General features: G+C 38.5%; 1 protein-coding gene across 2 annotated transcripts in view; it reads left to right on the top strand.

The window, feature by feature from the left end:
• Positions 1-1,669: 1,669 nt before the first annotated feature.
• hdac11 (histone deacetylase 11) overlaps positions 1,670-15,669 on the top strand; it is a 31,668-nt gene continuing 17,668 nt past the window's right edge. Inside the window, exons 1-6 of one of the 2 annotated variants that reach the window (XM_062973728.1) lie at positions 1,670-1,820; positions 10,327-10,475; positions 10,922-11,022; positions 12,439-12,465; positions 13,344-13,460; positions 13,824-13,866. In XM_062973728.1, coding sequence (XP_062829798.1) covers positions 1,819-1,820; positions 10,327-10,475; positions 10,922-11,022; positions 12,439-12,465; positions 13,344-13,460; positions 13,824-13,866 — 439 coding nt within the window. In that variant the 5' untranslated portion in view covers positions 1,670-1,818. The remainder of the gene's footprint in view (positions 1,821-10,326; positions 10,476-10,921; positions 11,023-12,438; positions 12,466-13,343; positions 13,461-13,823; positions 13,867-15,669) is intronic. The other variant, XM_062973729.1, reaches the window with a different exon arrangement.

Below are 15,669 nucleotides of genomic sequence, written 5' to 3'. Positions count from 1 at the left end.
AAGAAGATGCTATGAAATTAATGGGGATGCCATAAGTTGACAGGCAGGCACCATGAAGACACACACACATCTCCTGTGACCCCTGTGCAACACTCCGTCCACTGAAACCCACACATGGTCCATGAGGTCTCTTCCAACTCATGATTCTATGATTCCATATATTCCAGTTCAAAGCAGGAAATGTGGGATTTTATTCAGCTGTATGGAATAGCACTGGAGCCCTGGTGGCAAAGTGCGTTAAAGCGCTGAGCTGCTGAACTTGCAGACCGAAAGGTCCCAGGTTCAAATCCCAGGAGCGGCTTGAGCGCCTGCTGTTAGCTCCAGCTCTTGCCAACCTAGCAGTTCGAAAACATGCAAATGTGAGTAGATCAATAGGTAACGGTGCTCCATGCAGTCATGCTGGCCACATGACCTTGGAGGTGTCTACAGACAATGCCGGCTCTTCGGTCACGACTGGACTTAACGTCAGGGGAAAACCTTTACCTTTACATATATTATTACTAGTAATATTGCAATATAATGTGTTATTATTTTTGATATATATGTCAATTTGTTTTTGGGATTTGGGGGGTTGTTTTTTTTGTCTTTGGTCAGCTTCTATGGCATTTAATGTTTGCCAATATCTGTTGTAATTATAAATGTAAAAATGAGTTATATTCCATCTTTATTATGACTCATTTTATTTCTGGTGATTTAAATTGTTTGATTAGTTATGTGTTTTATTATTGTTATTGTTATTGTTTTGTTGTTGAAAATGTTTAATACTTTTAACAACTTTATGTGTATTTTCAGACTTAGGTTTGTGTTTACTGTTAGATATGTGGTGGTTGTCCAGTTATGTTATTATTTAATTTTATTTATCGGTTACTTTGTTATAGTTATGAATTTACTTTTTGGGATTAGGCGGAGTTGTTTATTTTGTCTTGTTTACATGTATTATTTATTTACAATATTTATATTCTGCCCTTCTCACCCTGAAGGGGACTCGGGGCAGATCTTAGAATACATACAGGGAAAACATTCAATGCCATTACACACAGACAAGACAGACAATAGTACAGATAGAGGTATATGAGCATCTCCCATCTTCAGCATCCTGGAGGTGCAGTGGGTTAAACCGCTGAGCTGCTGAACTTGCTGACCGAAAGGTCGGCGGTTCGAATTCAGGAGGAGGAATGAGCTCCTGCTGTTAGGCCCAGCATCTGCCAACCTACCAGTTTGAAAACATGCAAATGTGAGTAGATCAATAGGTTCAGCTCCGGCGAGAAGGTAACGGCGCTCCATGCAGTCATGCTGGCCACATGACCTTGGAGGTGTCTACGGACAACGCTGGCTCTTCGGCTTAGAAATGGAGATGAGCACCAACCCCCAGAGTCGGTCACGACTGGACTTAACGTCAGGGGAAACCTTTACCTTTACTTACTTACTTACTTCCTGGCTGTTAGGAATTGTGGGAGTTGAAGTCCAAAACACCTGGAGGGCCCAAGTTGGTCCAGGCCTGCTTTATATGAATACCTACACCTGTATGCACATCTACAGGGTGTCCACAAAGTCCCTCTACCATTTAAATGGTAGAGAGACTTTGTGGACACCTTATGTATATGTATATGCTATCTGCCTCCATACCCCTACGTCATCCCATTCCTGCCTTGTTTTCCATCCAGGCCCTTCAGAGATTACTAGGGTAGTGGGCGTGGCCAGAAGAAAAGCAAGCGGGTCTGCGCATGCGGAGAAGAATTCGCGCATGCTCGGTCGTCGCCTTTTCTGAGGAGGAAGCCGCTCCGTGCGATGTGAGGCTAGATTCGGTGGAGGGGTGCCATGTGAGTCAGAAGCGGAGTGCAGGAGGGCGGGTCGGGGCCTGGGCTGGAGGCGGGGAAGGAGAGGGAGAGAAGGAGGCCTTTCTGCTTCAGCTTCAAAGCCTCAGGCCCTTCTCTGAGGGCTTCCTGCCCAAAGAGGCCGCCTGAGCGAAGGAGAAGTTTCACAGCGCCGCCATTGTGGTGCTCCCACCTCACAATCCCCAGCCTCGTCTCACGGGGTGCCTTTAAACTAAGCCTGGGCCAGCATAAGCCCCCCAGGTGTTTTGGACTTCAACTCCCACAATTCCTAACAGCAGGTAGGCTGTTAGGAATTGTGGGAGTTGAAGTCCAAAACACTTGGGGGGCCCAAGCTGGCCCAGGCCTGATTTAGAGGCACCCCATGGTTGTTATTTTTCATCTCTAAACCAAAACAAATCACCTCTGATTTGTTCTACCACGTACGATTTGTTCACAACTTGCTGTAATATTTCTGTGTTGTAAAATGTGACTGAAGGAGATTACACAGCTCAGCCAAACCACTTTTTTTTTCTTAGTGTCGGTTTATGGTCCTGTTCCTGGATTTATTTGGAGCTCCGATTCCAAAAATGGCATTGGATAGACTGCATTAGCTCTGTAGAAAACAATCTGTTCCTGGTTTGAAAGTGTTATCTCCTGTTTTCTTATGTGGTATTTGTTTTGAAAGTAGTTGCTATAATAATAATAAACTTTATATTGGGTTGTTGTATGTTTTCTGGGCTGTATGGCCATGTTCTAGGAGTATTCTCTCCTGACGTTTCGCCCACATAAAAGTCTAGATTCCACTTTATACACACATTTTCATGATAAATCTCACCCATATAACAGCTTTAAATTTTTTGCTCTAGAGAAGTTACATACTACTGCTTACACAGACATTAGAAATGGCCATACAGCCCGAAAAACACAACAACCCTGTGATCCCGGCCATGAAAGCCTTCAACAACACATTTTATTTATATTCTGCACTGTCTCCCTGAAGGGACTCAGGGCGACTTCCATAAAAAAATTGGCAAACATTCAATGCCATAATTGAATGTTTAGCATTTATTGCAGCAGTTTAACCACATGACCTTGGAGGTGTCTACAGACAACGCTGGCTCTTTGGCTTAGAAATTGAGATGAGCACCAACCCCCAGAGTTGGACAGGACTAGACTTAATGTCAGGGGAAAACCTTTACCTTTAATCTAACCACCAGCTGCAATAAATCTTGCCAATCAAAAGGTTGGCAGTTCGAACCTTGGGTCAGGGATGAGCACCCAACCTTCAGCCCAGCTCACTGCCCACCTAGCAGATTGGAAACAGCTGCGAGTAGATAAATAAGTACCACTTAGGTGGGGAGGTATTCATAGGCACCATAAGGAAAATACCAGAAAAATGCCAGGAGATCAAAAAATGAGGAAGTCTGTGAACTGGGCTCTTTGACATGGAAGATGGAACTACAGCACTCCCCCCCCCCCCCCCCCCCACACACACACACAAATGGCCGGAATAGAGCACAACCTCCAGGATGCTGAAGATGGGAAATGTCCATATACATCTATCTGTACTATTGTCTGTCTTGTCTGTGTGTAATGGCATTGAATGTTTTCCCTGTATGTATTCTAAGATCCGCCCCGAATCCCCTTCAGGGTGAGAAGGGCAGAATATAATTACTGTAAATAAATAAATAAAACATTTAAACAAGACAAAATAAACAACTCCGCCTAATCCCAAAAAGTAAATTCATAACTATAACAAAGTAACCGATAAATAAAATTAAATAATAACATAACTGGACAACGACCACATATCTAACGGTAAACACAAACCTGTCTAAAAATACACATAAAGTTGTTAAAAGTACAGTAGAGTCTCACTTATCCAACATAAACAGGCCGGCAGAACGTTGGATAAGTGAATATGTTGGATAATAAGGAGAGATTAAGAAAAAGCCTATTAAACATCAAAATAAGTTATGATTTTACAAATTAAGCACCAAAACATCATGTTATACAACAAATTTGACAGAAAACGTAGTTCAATACACAGTAATGTTATGTTGTAAATACTGTATTTACAAATTTAGCACCAAAATATCACTATATATTGAAAACGTTGCCTACAAAAATGTGTTGGATAATCCAGAACGTTGGATAAGCGAGTGTTGGATAAGTGAGACTCTACTGTATTAAACATTTTCAATAACAAAACAATAACATTAATAATAATAAAACACATAACTAATCAAACAATTTAAATCACCAGAAATAAAATGAGTCATAATAAAGATGGAATATAACTCATTTTTACATTTATAATTACAACAGATATTGGCCAACATTAAATGCCATAGAAGCTGACCAAAGACAAAAAAAACAACCCCCCAAATCCCAAAAACAAATTGTCATATACAGTAGAGTCTCACTTATCCAACATAAACGGGCCGGCAGAATGTTGGATAAGCGGATATGTTGGATAATAACGAGGCATTAAGGAAAAGCCTATTAAACATCAAATTAGGTTATGATTTTACAAATGAAGCACCAAAACATCATGTTAGACAACAAATTTGACAGAAAAAGTAGTTCAATACGCAGTAATGCTATGTAGTAATTACTGTATTTATGAATTTAGCACCAAAATATCACAATATATTGAAAACATTGACTACAAAAATGCGTTGGATAATCCAGAACGTTGGATAAGCGAGTGTTGGATGAGACTCTACTGTATATCAAAAATAATAACACATTATATTGCAATATTACTAGTAATAATATAGGTAAAGGTAAAGGTTTTCCCCTGATGTTAAGTCCAGTCGTGACCGAAGAGCCGGCGTTGTCCGTAGACACTTCCAAGGTCATGTGGCTGGCATGACTGCATGGAGCGCCGTTACCTATTGATCTACTCACATTGGCATGTTTTCAAACTGCTAGGTTGGCAGGAGCTGGGGCTAACAGCGAGTGCTCATTCCGCTCCCGGGATTTGAACCTGGCACCTTTTGGTCCGCAAGTTCAGCAGCTCAGCGCTTTAACACACTGTGCTATCATATTATCGTATTGTGCTATATTATTATATCACAATATATATAATACACTACCAGTGCATTATACTAATAGTATACTATAATATGTTGCAGCATGTCATAAGTTGTATATACAATATATTATATTACAGCATTATTAATATTACATACAATATACCAGCACTGTTACATTACAGTGTTATTATTTTTCTATGTTATTATAATGTATGTATTGAGGGACTCCCGAGTGTTGGAGCTGTGTCTTCCTGATTGCCCCCTCTTCACTCTCTGGTTTCAGAGTGGCAGTTGGTGTTGGGGGAAGGAGCTCCCAAGTGATGTTGTAGGAGGCAGGATGGAGCTGTGGCTTCTTTGCTACACTCTCTTCACTCTGTGGTTTCTTAGATATAATAATAATTATAATAAGAGTTTTATTTCTTGCTCCTCTCCTCATGGCTCGAGGCAGGTTACAGCATTACTAAAACATAAACAAACACATAATCATTTAAAAACACTCTGTAAAATACATATATTAAAACATATTTCTATAAATATTGGTATAGTTTTCTATGGGTGAGCAGGTGGTAAAAGGTAATACAATGTAATAATAATTTTAAAAAAACTTTATATCTCGACCCATCTCCCTGAGGGGAACTTAAAGCAGCTTCCAACAATGTGAACAATGCAAACTATAAACAGCAATATATCAAATAGATGTGTCTCAGCTGGTTAGTAGCCAGCTGCAATAAATCACTTTTGACCGAAAGGTCATGAGTTCGAACCAGCCCAGGTCGGAGTAAGCTCCCGGCCATTTAATAGTCTAGCTTGCTGTTGACCTACCAGTATGCAGCCGAAAGACAGTTGTATCTGTTGAGTTAGGAATTTAGGTACTGCTTATGTGGGGAAGCAAATTTAACTATTTAACCACCTCAACAGCATCCACCCAAACATCCAATTCACCATGGAAAAAGAAAATGAAGGAAAACTGCAATATCTAGATGTTCTAGTCATCCGCAAACCCACAGTTTACAGAAAACCTTCACACACAGCATAAAAATTCCAACCATCACCCAAGTCAAAAAAGAAGCACAATCAAAGCCCGTGCACAAAGAATCTGCGAACCTCACCTCTTCCAGGGTGAACTAAACCACCTAAAATGGGCTCTACAGGCCAATGAATACTCCACCACAGACATCAGAAGAGCTGTAAAGCCAAGAACAAGTCATGAGAGTAAAGACAAAGATCCACACAGAGGAAAAGTGTTCTTACCATACATCAAGGGAACCACTGACAGCATAGGCAAGCTGATGAAGAAACACAACCTACAAACTATCTACAGACCCATTAAGAAAATCCAACAAATGTTACGTTCAGCAAAGAACAAGAAGGATTTTCTCATCTCTGCAGGAGTCTACCATATACCATGCAGCTGTGGACAAGTCTACATAGGGACCACCAAATGCAGCATTGCCCAGACACGAATTAAGGAACATAAAAGGCACTGCAGACTGATTCAACCAGAGAAGTCAGCCATAGCAGAGCACTTGATGAACCAACCTAGACACAATATATTATTTGAGAACACAGAAATGCTGGACCACTCTAACAACTATCATGTCAGACTACACAGAAAAGCCATTGAAATCCACAAGCATGTGGACAATTTCAACAGAAAGAAGGAAACCATGAAAATGAACAAAATCTGGCTACTAGTATTAAAAACTCTAAAATCAGAACAGTAAATAAGAAACAACACTGAAAACAGAGCAATTCCAGACATGAATCAATCGGGCAGCTAACACCTCTGAACAAAAGATTTCCCCAGGCAGGAAGAAGCCAGGAAATGAATCTGGCAAGGCCATTAATGCTAATCAAGGTGATTAATTACAACATTCACACTGGCCTCCAACAGACAGTAGTTCCTTTTCCCACCCTGGACATTCCACAGATACATAAACCTTCCTTGCTTAGTTTTTTCCAATATACCTCACAACCTCTGAGGATGCCTGCCATAGATATGGGTGAAACATCAGGAGAGAATGCTTCTAGAACATGGCCATATAGCCCGGAAAACACAAACAACCCTGTGATTCCGGCCATGAAAGCCTTTGACAGCACATCAAATTTAATTTACAACGCCATAAAAATCTCCAGCAGCGTGCGGAAAAATGAGGAAGTGCTCCATCAGGGACCCGGTGTCACTAGTTGGCGGTGAAGCAGCAGCTCCCCCATGGCCTGAATCGAGCATACCCTCATGAAGCCAGAAGTTGGAATGTTAAATTGCCTCTGTGTCTGTCTATATATATCATATGTCTAATGGCATTGAATGTTTGCCATGTATATGTGTGCATTGTGATCTGCCCTGAGTCCCCTTCGGGGTGAAAAGGGCAGAATATAAATACTGTAAATAAATAAACAATTAAAATTAAATCAACAAAATAATGACACAAAGTCAATATAAAGTGAAAACAAATCTATTAAATTGATACCAAACCATCATCCATAAATAAAACAGTAATTATGTTGTTTAAAACCAATTAAAACATCTCAGTCACTGCTCTGGTTAATAAAGACAAAAGTCCAGTTAAAAGTTGTTTCCATTAAATCATCTAACTGTTGGATGTTATTATATTTAACTATTATCAAAAGCTTGTTTATAAAGCCAGGTTTTCAGTTCCTTCCGGAAGGTCAAAAGCATAGAGGCTTGCCTGAGCTCCCTAGGGTAGATAGCCTATGTTATGTATCTCAATAACTAGAAACTGATAACGGGAAACTGGTGCCATTTTGGAATCGGCACGTCAAATATATCCAGAAACAGGGCTAACACTTGAGGCACCTAAATATGTGTTGATCAATATTATTAATGAAATTTGTGAAATAGTGTATTTTTTCAAATTCAGCTCCCCAAAATACATTAAAAACAACCATTTGGGAAGAAACTTTTTTAAAAATCATAGATGTATGTTAACAATGATTTGTATTTTCTTCTGGTTGGAAGAGTTTTTAAACCCAAGCGTTGTAGAGGAAAAATATATTTGATGTAATACAGGAAAAGAGACATAATGATCATAAAATGATGTAAATACTAACCTACTAACAATCTGAATCAAAATCGTAGAACGTTTTTGCAGATACTAATGACATATAAGAAAAAAATTAATGTGAAATAATCTGTTGTGAAAAATTAATATCAGTTTACATTGAAGAAACACTGGAAAAGTGTTGGAATCACAGAGCCTTAAAGGGCCAGACTTAAAAGCGTCTTCAAAACAAGAATTTATTAAAACAAAAAGAAAAAGACACAGGGATACTTAAATGCAGTTCCACTGGTCAAAAACCCAAACCAGACCTGGTTCAAAAGGGTAAACAGAAATGTAATCCAGATCAACTGGATGCAAAAAGCAACAAGTCAAACAAAGTGCTCTAAGGTAAAACAAAAAGGCACAGTACACAAATAGTTAACAGAGGGAGTTGCAAGAAGAGAAGCATCATCAGCCGAAGTCCAAGGTCGAAGCTCGAAGAATCCAAAGCAGTTTTGCTCCAATGTCTGCAGAAGCAGCGTCTCCAGCCAAACCAGGTCCAAACTGCAGATCCGAACACGAAACAGGCATCAGCAAGACTACAAGAAACTACAATACCCAGCACACGAATGCACATCAACACTTTGTCTTTTGCAAAGACCCCTCACCCCTGAACCCATTTTTATCTACAAACCATGATCAGAGGATGAACTGACCACCGCCCCATCACCATCTCCCACAGCTGCTCCCAGCTCTTCACGTGAATTCCTTTGACTCTCCCTCCAATTCCTCCATCTCCTGTCAAGACTTAGATCCCCCCAAGAATCAGTTGGATCCCCTGATTGCCAGTCTTCACTCCCAGAGAACCCCATAAAGGTACCACTAGTTGTTGGTGCCTCACAAATAGCTTGCACTTCTCTTATCTTAGTCCAATCCATGGTGTCTCCTTCTCCTTCACTCATTGACCCATCATCCCCAGAGAATCCCTCAAACGACTCCTCATCTGTAGGTGCTGTAAGTATGTCCTGGATCCTCTTTCTCTGCTGCTGTTCATCAGATTCCTGCTCCCGAGTAACCCTTTTTCCCCCTTCTGGCACCCATGCTACTGTTTGTAACGTTACTCACAGGCTCTACTACAACACTAAGACTATATGAAGACCAGGAGACAATGTGAGAAGACATAAGAAGATGCCGTACAACCAACTGACTTAAAATTGCTAGAATCCTCAATTTTTTAATGAAATACATGTTAAGGAAATAGAGACAAAGACTTAGTTGTAACAATGATAATTTTGTAGAAGAACTTAACATATCTTAACAACCCTCACCCTCTTTGTTTTCTCCTTGTGACATAATAGAAATTTGTAAAGCTGCAGCTAAACAATAACTATTATCGCCAAATTTTCTTTTTCTTTCCCTTGTCCCCCCACTCTCCTAATCAAAATTATTTGGAAGAAAAAAACCCAATTATTTGTATTTTAATTCTACAAAGAATAATACAGGGCGTCTCTAATGTTGCCATACATAGGGAAAATGAGAAATTGTAATTAAATGTACCTTTATTTACAAAATAGGCATTATAAGATTTTACTGAATGCTTCCAGCATTAAAAAAGAATATATATAAAAATATGTAATATAAAATATAATATGACTTTGTTAATCTCTCCCATGTGTTGAGACTTTTGGAACACTTTGTACTGCATATAAAATATCATTTAAGCAAGATAAGTATTGAGTGGCATATATACAGACAGTCCCCAAGTTACAAACGACCTACTTACAAACGACTCATAATTAATAACAGGGATGAGACAACAGGAAAGAGAAAAAAATCTACCCCTTGGAAGGAATATTCACTCCTGGAAGAGTTATCATGGGGAAAAGGTACCTCAACTGAAGCTTTATAACCAATCCATGTTTTCCCAACAAGCCCTTTAAAAAAATACACATTTTTGATTGGAATTACACTTAAAAAGTGTACCTGTTCCGACTTGCATAAAAATACAACTTAAGAACAAATTTACAGAATCTATTACGTTCCTAACTTGTGGGCTGCCTGTAATTGGCCCTCCAAGCTAATAATATCCAGCTCCTCGAGGATTTGGCATGGTTTCCATACCTTTGACTATTTTGGTCACCTTTCTCTGAACACATTGCAATTTGTCAATATCCTTGAATTGTGGTGCCCAGAACCAAACTTTTGGCCTTTGCTTTCTTTTTGTCCTCTTGTGTGTAACATGTTTTGAATGACATTATATGTTACGAAGTGAGATCTGCTGATGGAGAGGTATAAATTCCCTGTCCCTAGCCGTAGCAAATATACTTATCTGAATTCCTAACCAAAGTATTACAGAATTTAGGGGAAAAAAATAAATGAAATGGATTCTATTTGCCCACAGATATTTTAAATCCAGAGTTTTTGTTGGATCTCATTTTAATATTGAAATTGCTCTTTTTTTCCTTTTAGGCCTCACAAGACAGAACTCTATCAAAATTTCCCATCAGCATGTTGGCCAATTGTGTATTCTCCTGATTATAACATTACATTTATGGGACTGGAGAAACTACATCCATTTGATTCTGGAAAATGGGGGAAAGTCATAAATTTCTTAAAAGGTAGATGTGAGAACTCTTAATTTTTTGTGAAAATAGTTATAACCTGGTGTTTTATAAGAAGTCAGATTGCAAGATACAATTTCATGGGCATGGCAGTGCCTTGTTAGCTTTGATACTGATCAGAAACAGGATTTCATATTTTGTGTTTTTATTGTATGAGTCATTTGTATGCATTGTTACTTGATGTGTTAAGGTTACAGTTGTTTTTAGAAGCACCATTTTAAAACGTGAAATTAAAAAATACAATGGCATATATATTGCATGCCAGAGCAGATTATTAACACAGAGTAGCAGCTAGGTTTAAGAAAAATGAAAGCCATGTTTCCAAAATACAAAGTCTTATGTGCTGACATTGGAAAGAATGAACTTTTTTATTGGCTGAAATGAAATGATTAATTTTATTTCTGTATCATGGACATGTCACCTCTCCTTTTTTTTAAATTCAGAAGCAAACCTAGTCACAGATGACTCTATTGTACGAGCACAAGAAGCAAGAGAAGACGACCTTTTGGTTGTTCACACACGACAGTACTTGAATCGATTAAAGGTGGGGCATCTTTTAGTTGTGTTTGAAAGAAATATAATCCTTACATTGCATTTCTCTTTCCATGTTCCCCAAATAAAAAATAAGGAAAATGCTAATAAAATAATTTTTCTTAAGCTTTGGGACTGTGGTTGAAAACATTTTTTCGAAGGAGAAATTATGGGAAACATAGCAGAAACCTTTTTAAAAAATGGAACTAACAAAAAATGTATAAAGATGGTTTCAGTTGTCATCTTAAGAGCAGCAACAGAGAGATCTTACATGCTGTAATGATAACATATTACTGAAGTGTTAAATATATTATGGGTTATACTTTGTTTAGCTATGCTACTAGTCTGGTCCTCAAGACTGTGGCTACAAGAAGCCATTCCTTGCCATGTTATAATACATGTTAGTATCTTTATTACACAATTTTATGTCTGTTTTCATATTTTTCCTCTTGCAAATGACAAAAATAAGGTACATTTGAATCATGTGCAAGAAGAAAGGCAGGATAAGAGAGGCAGATACTAGAGCTAGAAAAGGTTGCAGTAGGTTCCCCTCTTAAATAAGATATGTATTCACAGTTTTATTTGTAGAAACCATGTTTACAAGTAAGTTTAGGTTTGATATGAAAATATGTAATGCATGTATTTCCATTTTCTGCAAAATACTGTATTTTTTATGAAAAAAAGCAAATCTGGATTTTTAAAATTACTATTATGATGTTGGAAATAAGATCTGTGTCATTTTTTAAATGCCGCCTCCTTATTCCTCCCCACCATCTTGAGATAAATGGAGAAGATTAGAGCAGGTTGCCTTTCATGTTATGGAAAGATGAAGAAGGAATAAGGAAAATAAGGGAGGAACTTGGAGGTTTTTAAACTTCCGAGATCTTTGTAGAGACCTGCTGTTGCTTCAGCCAACTAAATTGTGCATTTCTCCTGTTACTTCAAAACAGACATAAGCAATTTCTAATTCCATTTTGAGTTGCATTTATTTTAGCCAATCCAAACACAATTTCCCCATAATCCTTGGCATACGTTTCTTGGTCTACGAAACCGAGTTACTTCTTGTGGGAACTGATGATGCAATGCAGTTGACTTTCTTTAATTATGGCAGAAACTATTGAAAGTATGGGGCAGAATTTCATACTAGGACTTATAATACAAAATAGTCAAACTCCTGTTTCTGCAGTAAAGCACATGGCAATAAAAAGATCATTTATTTTCCTATTGAAGATTTCAGTACGTATCAATTTAGTATGTAATTTCAAAACATCTAAATAATAGCTTTTGTAATAATGGCAGAAAGCTATGCCTTAAAACAATTCACAATGTGAACAGCTGTTACAAATAATGCTTTCAGAATTACTTCTGGTTACAAGTCATTCTAGATATTTGAATCTATTTTCTTCAACTCTTTTTGTACTGCTTACAGAAGCACATACTGGAAAGCTTTGAAGAGGTATTCTAGAAATCATTTTGCGCTTTGGCTACACTTGGGAGTGCTATGAATACAAAATGCGGTTTAGTTATTTGTTGTATTGTCATTTTAATTGTGCTGTTCTCCTGCATTAGCTATACCAAGCACTTATTTCATTGCCATTATCCATTCTTGCACTGTAGTTTTGCCTCTATAAATAATGATGTCATTCTTTTGGATTTTGGGGGCATTTTTCTCAATCATTTTTATTGACATTTCAGCATTAAAACCCATGATTAATAATAGAGAGCAATAAAAATGGGGGTGTGGGGTGTGTAAGACCAGAAATCTGAATTCAACAACATATAATGTAATCTGCAGAGAGTTGGGTGTCCTCCGTAAATGAAAGGGAAATAATCTGAAATCGGACTTGGAGGTGTTTTATATGGTACAGCCCTATAGTACAGGAGGAATTTTGAGTCTTATAGTGAGGATTAATGAAATGCAGAGTATTGGATGCTTCCAAGTGAGAAAATTGTTTGTACAAGCTGCCTTCTGTGTATGCAGTCATTAAATGCAACTTTAAACTGCTCTTGTTTGCTCACCGACATTTTCACAGGTTGTCATTGGTGCTTTTTGTAATTATACAGTTTGTTGAAAGATATGTTTTTGCTTTGCATATTGCTATAATATGAATGTATAATATGAATGTCCCAAACAGAGTTCCTAGTAAGCCCAGTTCAGACCAGAGCAATGGTAATTCTGAATAAACATGCATAGCTATGTTTCATGCTGCAGACCCGTTTACCTGAGAATAAGTTCCACTCAGCTCAGTCGGGCCTAATTTTGGGAAGATTTTATCAGCATTGTGCTGCCAGGAGTTAATCTTGAATCCTTATTCTTGTTGTTTTTCCTTCCAGTGGTCATTCGTTGTGGCTACCATTACAGAAATCCCACCCGTTCTTTTTTTGCCCAATTTCCTTGTACAGAGGAAAGTGCTCAGACCCCTGAGAATACAAACAGGAGGAACAATAATGGTAGGGAAAGTGTTTGTTTTCACATGTTTTTTCAAATTCTTTCAATTTGTTTTAATTAAACATTTTAAATATATCAGAAATCTTACCACGTTAGCTGTGTTTAAGGAGGTTCCTATACAACACAGAATGCCTCTAATGAAAGACTGGAACTTGCTGTTGAATGGTGGCTTACTAATTTCTCTTTTATTTTCTTTTGAAGTTTTTGGCTCCACAGGGGCTACTGTAAGGCTAGTGACAAAGTGTCCTTGGGGGCTTTTTGAACGTTGCTGTAACTATTGCATGCCTTTATTATTTTTGCACATGACAAATTAGTAAATATCCATGTTGTGAAAGAACCAGTAATTATTATTATTATTTCTAAAGGCAGGGAAACTGGCCATTGAAAGAGGATGGGCAATTAATATTGGTAAGTAGCTAGATTTTTACAACTGTATCTCTTCCCCCCTCTCCCCCCCCCCCCCCCCGGCCTTCAGCGTCTTTTGCTTAGATTGCTACAGTTTTCTCCTTACTGCTCTTGTTATGTAATGTAGATCCATTGATTTAATAGGACAATCTATATATATATATACGAAAAGGCAGGCTGCGTTGGATAATCCAGAACATTGTATAAGTGAATGTTGGATAAGTGAGATTCTACTTTAATATGAAATAATTACTGCAGAACAATATAATCTCTAAAACCAGGACAGTAAATAAAGAAACAGACCAATACAATCTCTAAAATCAGAACACTAAATAAAGAACAACACTCGGAAAACAGGGGAATTCCACACAGGAAACAATCAGGGCCAGCTAACACCTCCCAACGAAGTATTCCCATCATCAAAGTCTGGAAAATCCTCTGTTTTCTCAGGGCCACAGACAGTAGAAGCACATAAAATATCGCAAACAACACCACTCTGAAAACAAGGGAATTCCAGACAGGAAACAATCAGGGCCAGCTAACACCTCCCAACAAAAAATTCACTCAGGGAGGAAACAGCCAGGCTTTAAAGCTGCAAGGCCATTACATCCTAATCATTTTTCCTAATTGCAGGGTTCATACTTGCCTCCAACAGACAAAAAAAACCAATCAGAAATATTGTATATTCACAACCTTTAGGAAATAATATCCTCTGATGGCTCAGCGTGTTAAAGCGCTGAGCTGCTGAACTTCTGGACCGAAAGGCCGCAGATTTGAATTAGGGGACCAGAGTAAGCCCTCACTGTTAGCCCCAGCTTCTGCCAACCCAGAAGTTCAAAAACATGCAAATGTGAGTGCATCAATATGTACTGCTCCAGCGGGAAGGTAACGCCGCTCCATGCAGTCATCCCACATGACCTTGGAGGAGTCTACGAACAACGCCGGCTCTTCGGCTTAGAAATGGAGATGAGCACCAACCCCCAGAGTCGGACACGACTGGACTTAATGTCAGGGGAAAACCTTTACCTTTACCTTAACTACCACCAATTCCCCAATACTTTATTTCCCATACCACCATACTTCGCCACAGCAACGCATGGCCGGGCACAGCTAGTCTATATATACAGTAGTCTCGCTTATCCAACCTTCGCTTATCCAACGTTCTGTATTATCCAACGCAGTCTGCTTTTTAGTAGTCAATGGTTTTGTAGTCAATGTTTTCAATACATTGCAATGTTTGGGTGCTAAATTTGTAAATACAGTAATTACTACAGAACGTTACCGTGTATTGAACTGATTTTTCTGTTGATTTGTTGGAAAACAAGATGTTTTGGTGCTTAATTTGTAAAACCATAATGTAATTTGACATTTAATAGACTTTCCCTCCTTATTATCCAACATTTTTGCTTATCCAACATTCTGAAGGCCTGTTTATGTTGGATAATTGACTTTATACTGTATATAAGTGTAACATGCGTTTTTCACATGGAGTAAATAACAAAATCACTTAACCAAATCACACAAATTTGGCCACAAAAGACATAGTCATCCAATCTATGTCTTTCAATCAAATAAACCTAGAAATATAAAGTCCAAATTAAAAAACTGCCAAAAACACGAAGCTGGGGGGGGAATGGATGAGGTAGAGCCATTCTCCCCCTAGCTGCCTGTCAGAAAGGTAGGCCCCGCCCCCTTTAGGTTCCACCCACTTTGTGTTATAGCAACCCCCTCAGCCACAATAGTGCCAAGGGGACAGGCAGGGTTCACTTAGGCCTCTTCCACACTACCTATAAAATAGAAATACCT

The sequence above is a fragment of the Anolis carolinensis genome, chromosome 2 (assembly GCF_035594765.1).
Source record: "Anolis carolinensis isolate JA03-04 chromosome 2, rAnoCar3.1.pri, whole genome shotgun sequence".
Taxonomy (NCBI): domain Eukaryota; kingdom Metazoa; phylum Chordata; class Lepidosauria; order Squamata; family Dactyloidae; genus Anolis; species Anolis carolinensis.
The sequence above is the reverse complement of the archived record's forward strand: the minus strand, read 5'-3'. Positions and strand labels throughout refer to the sequence as shown.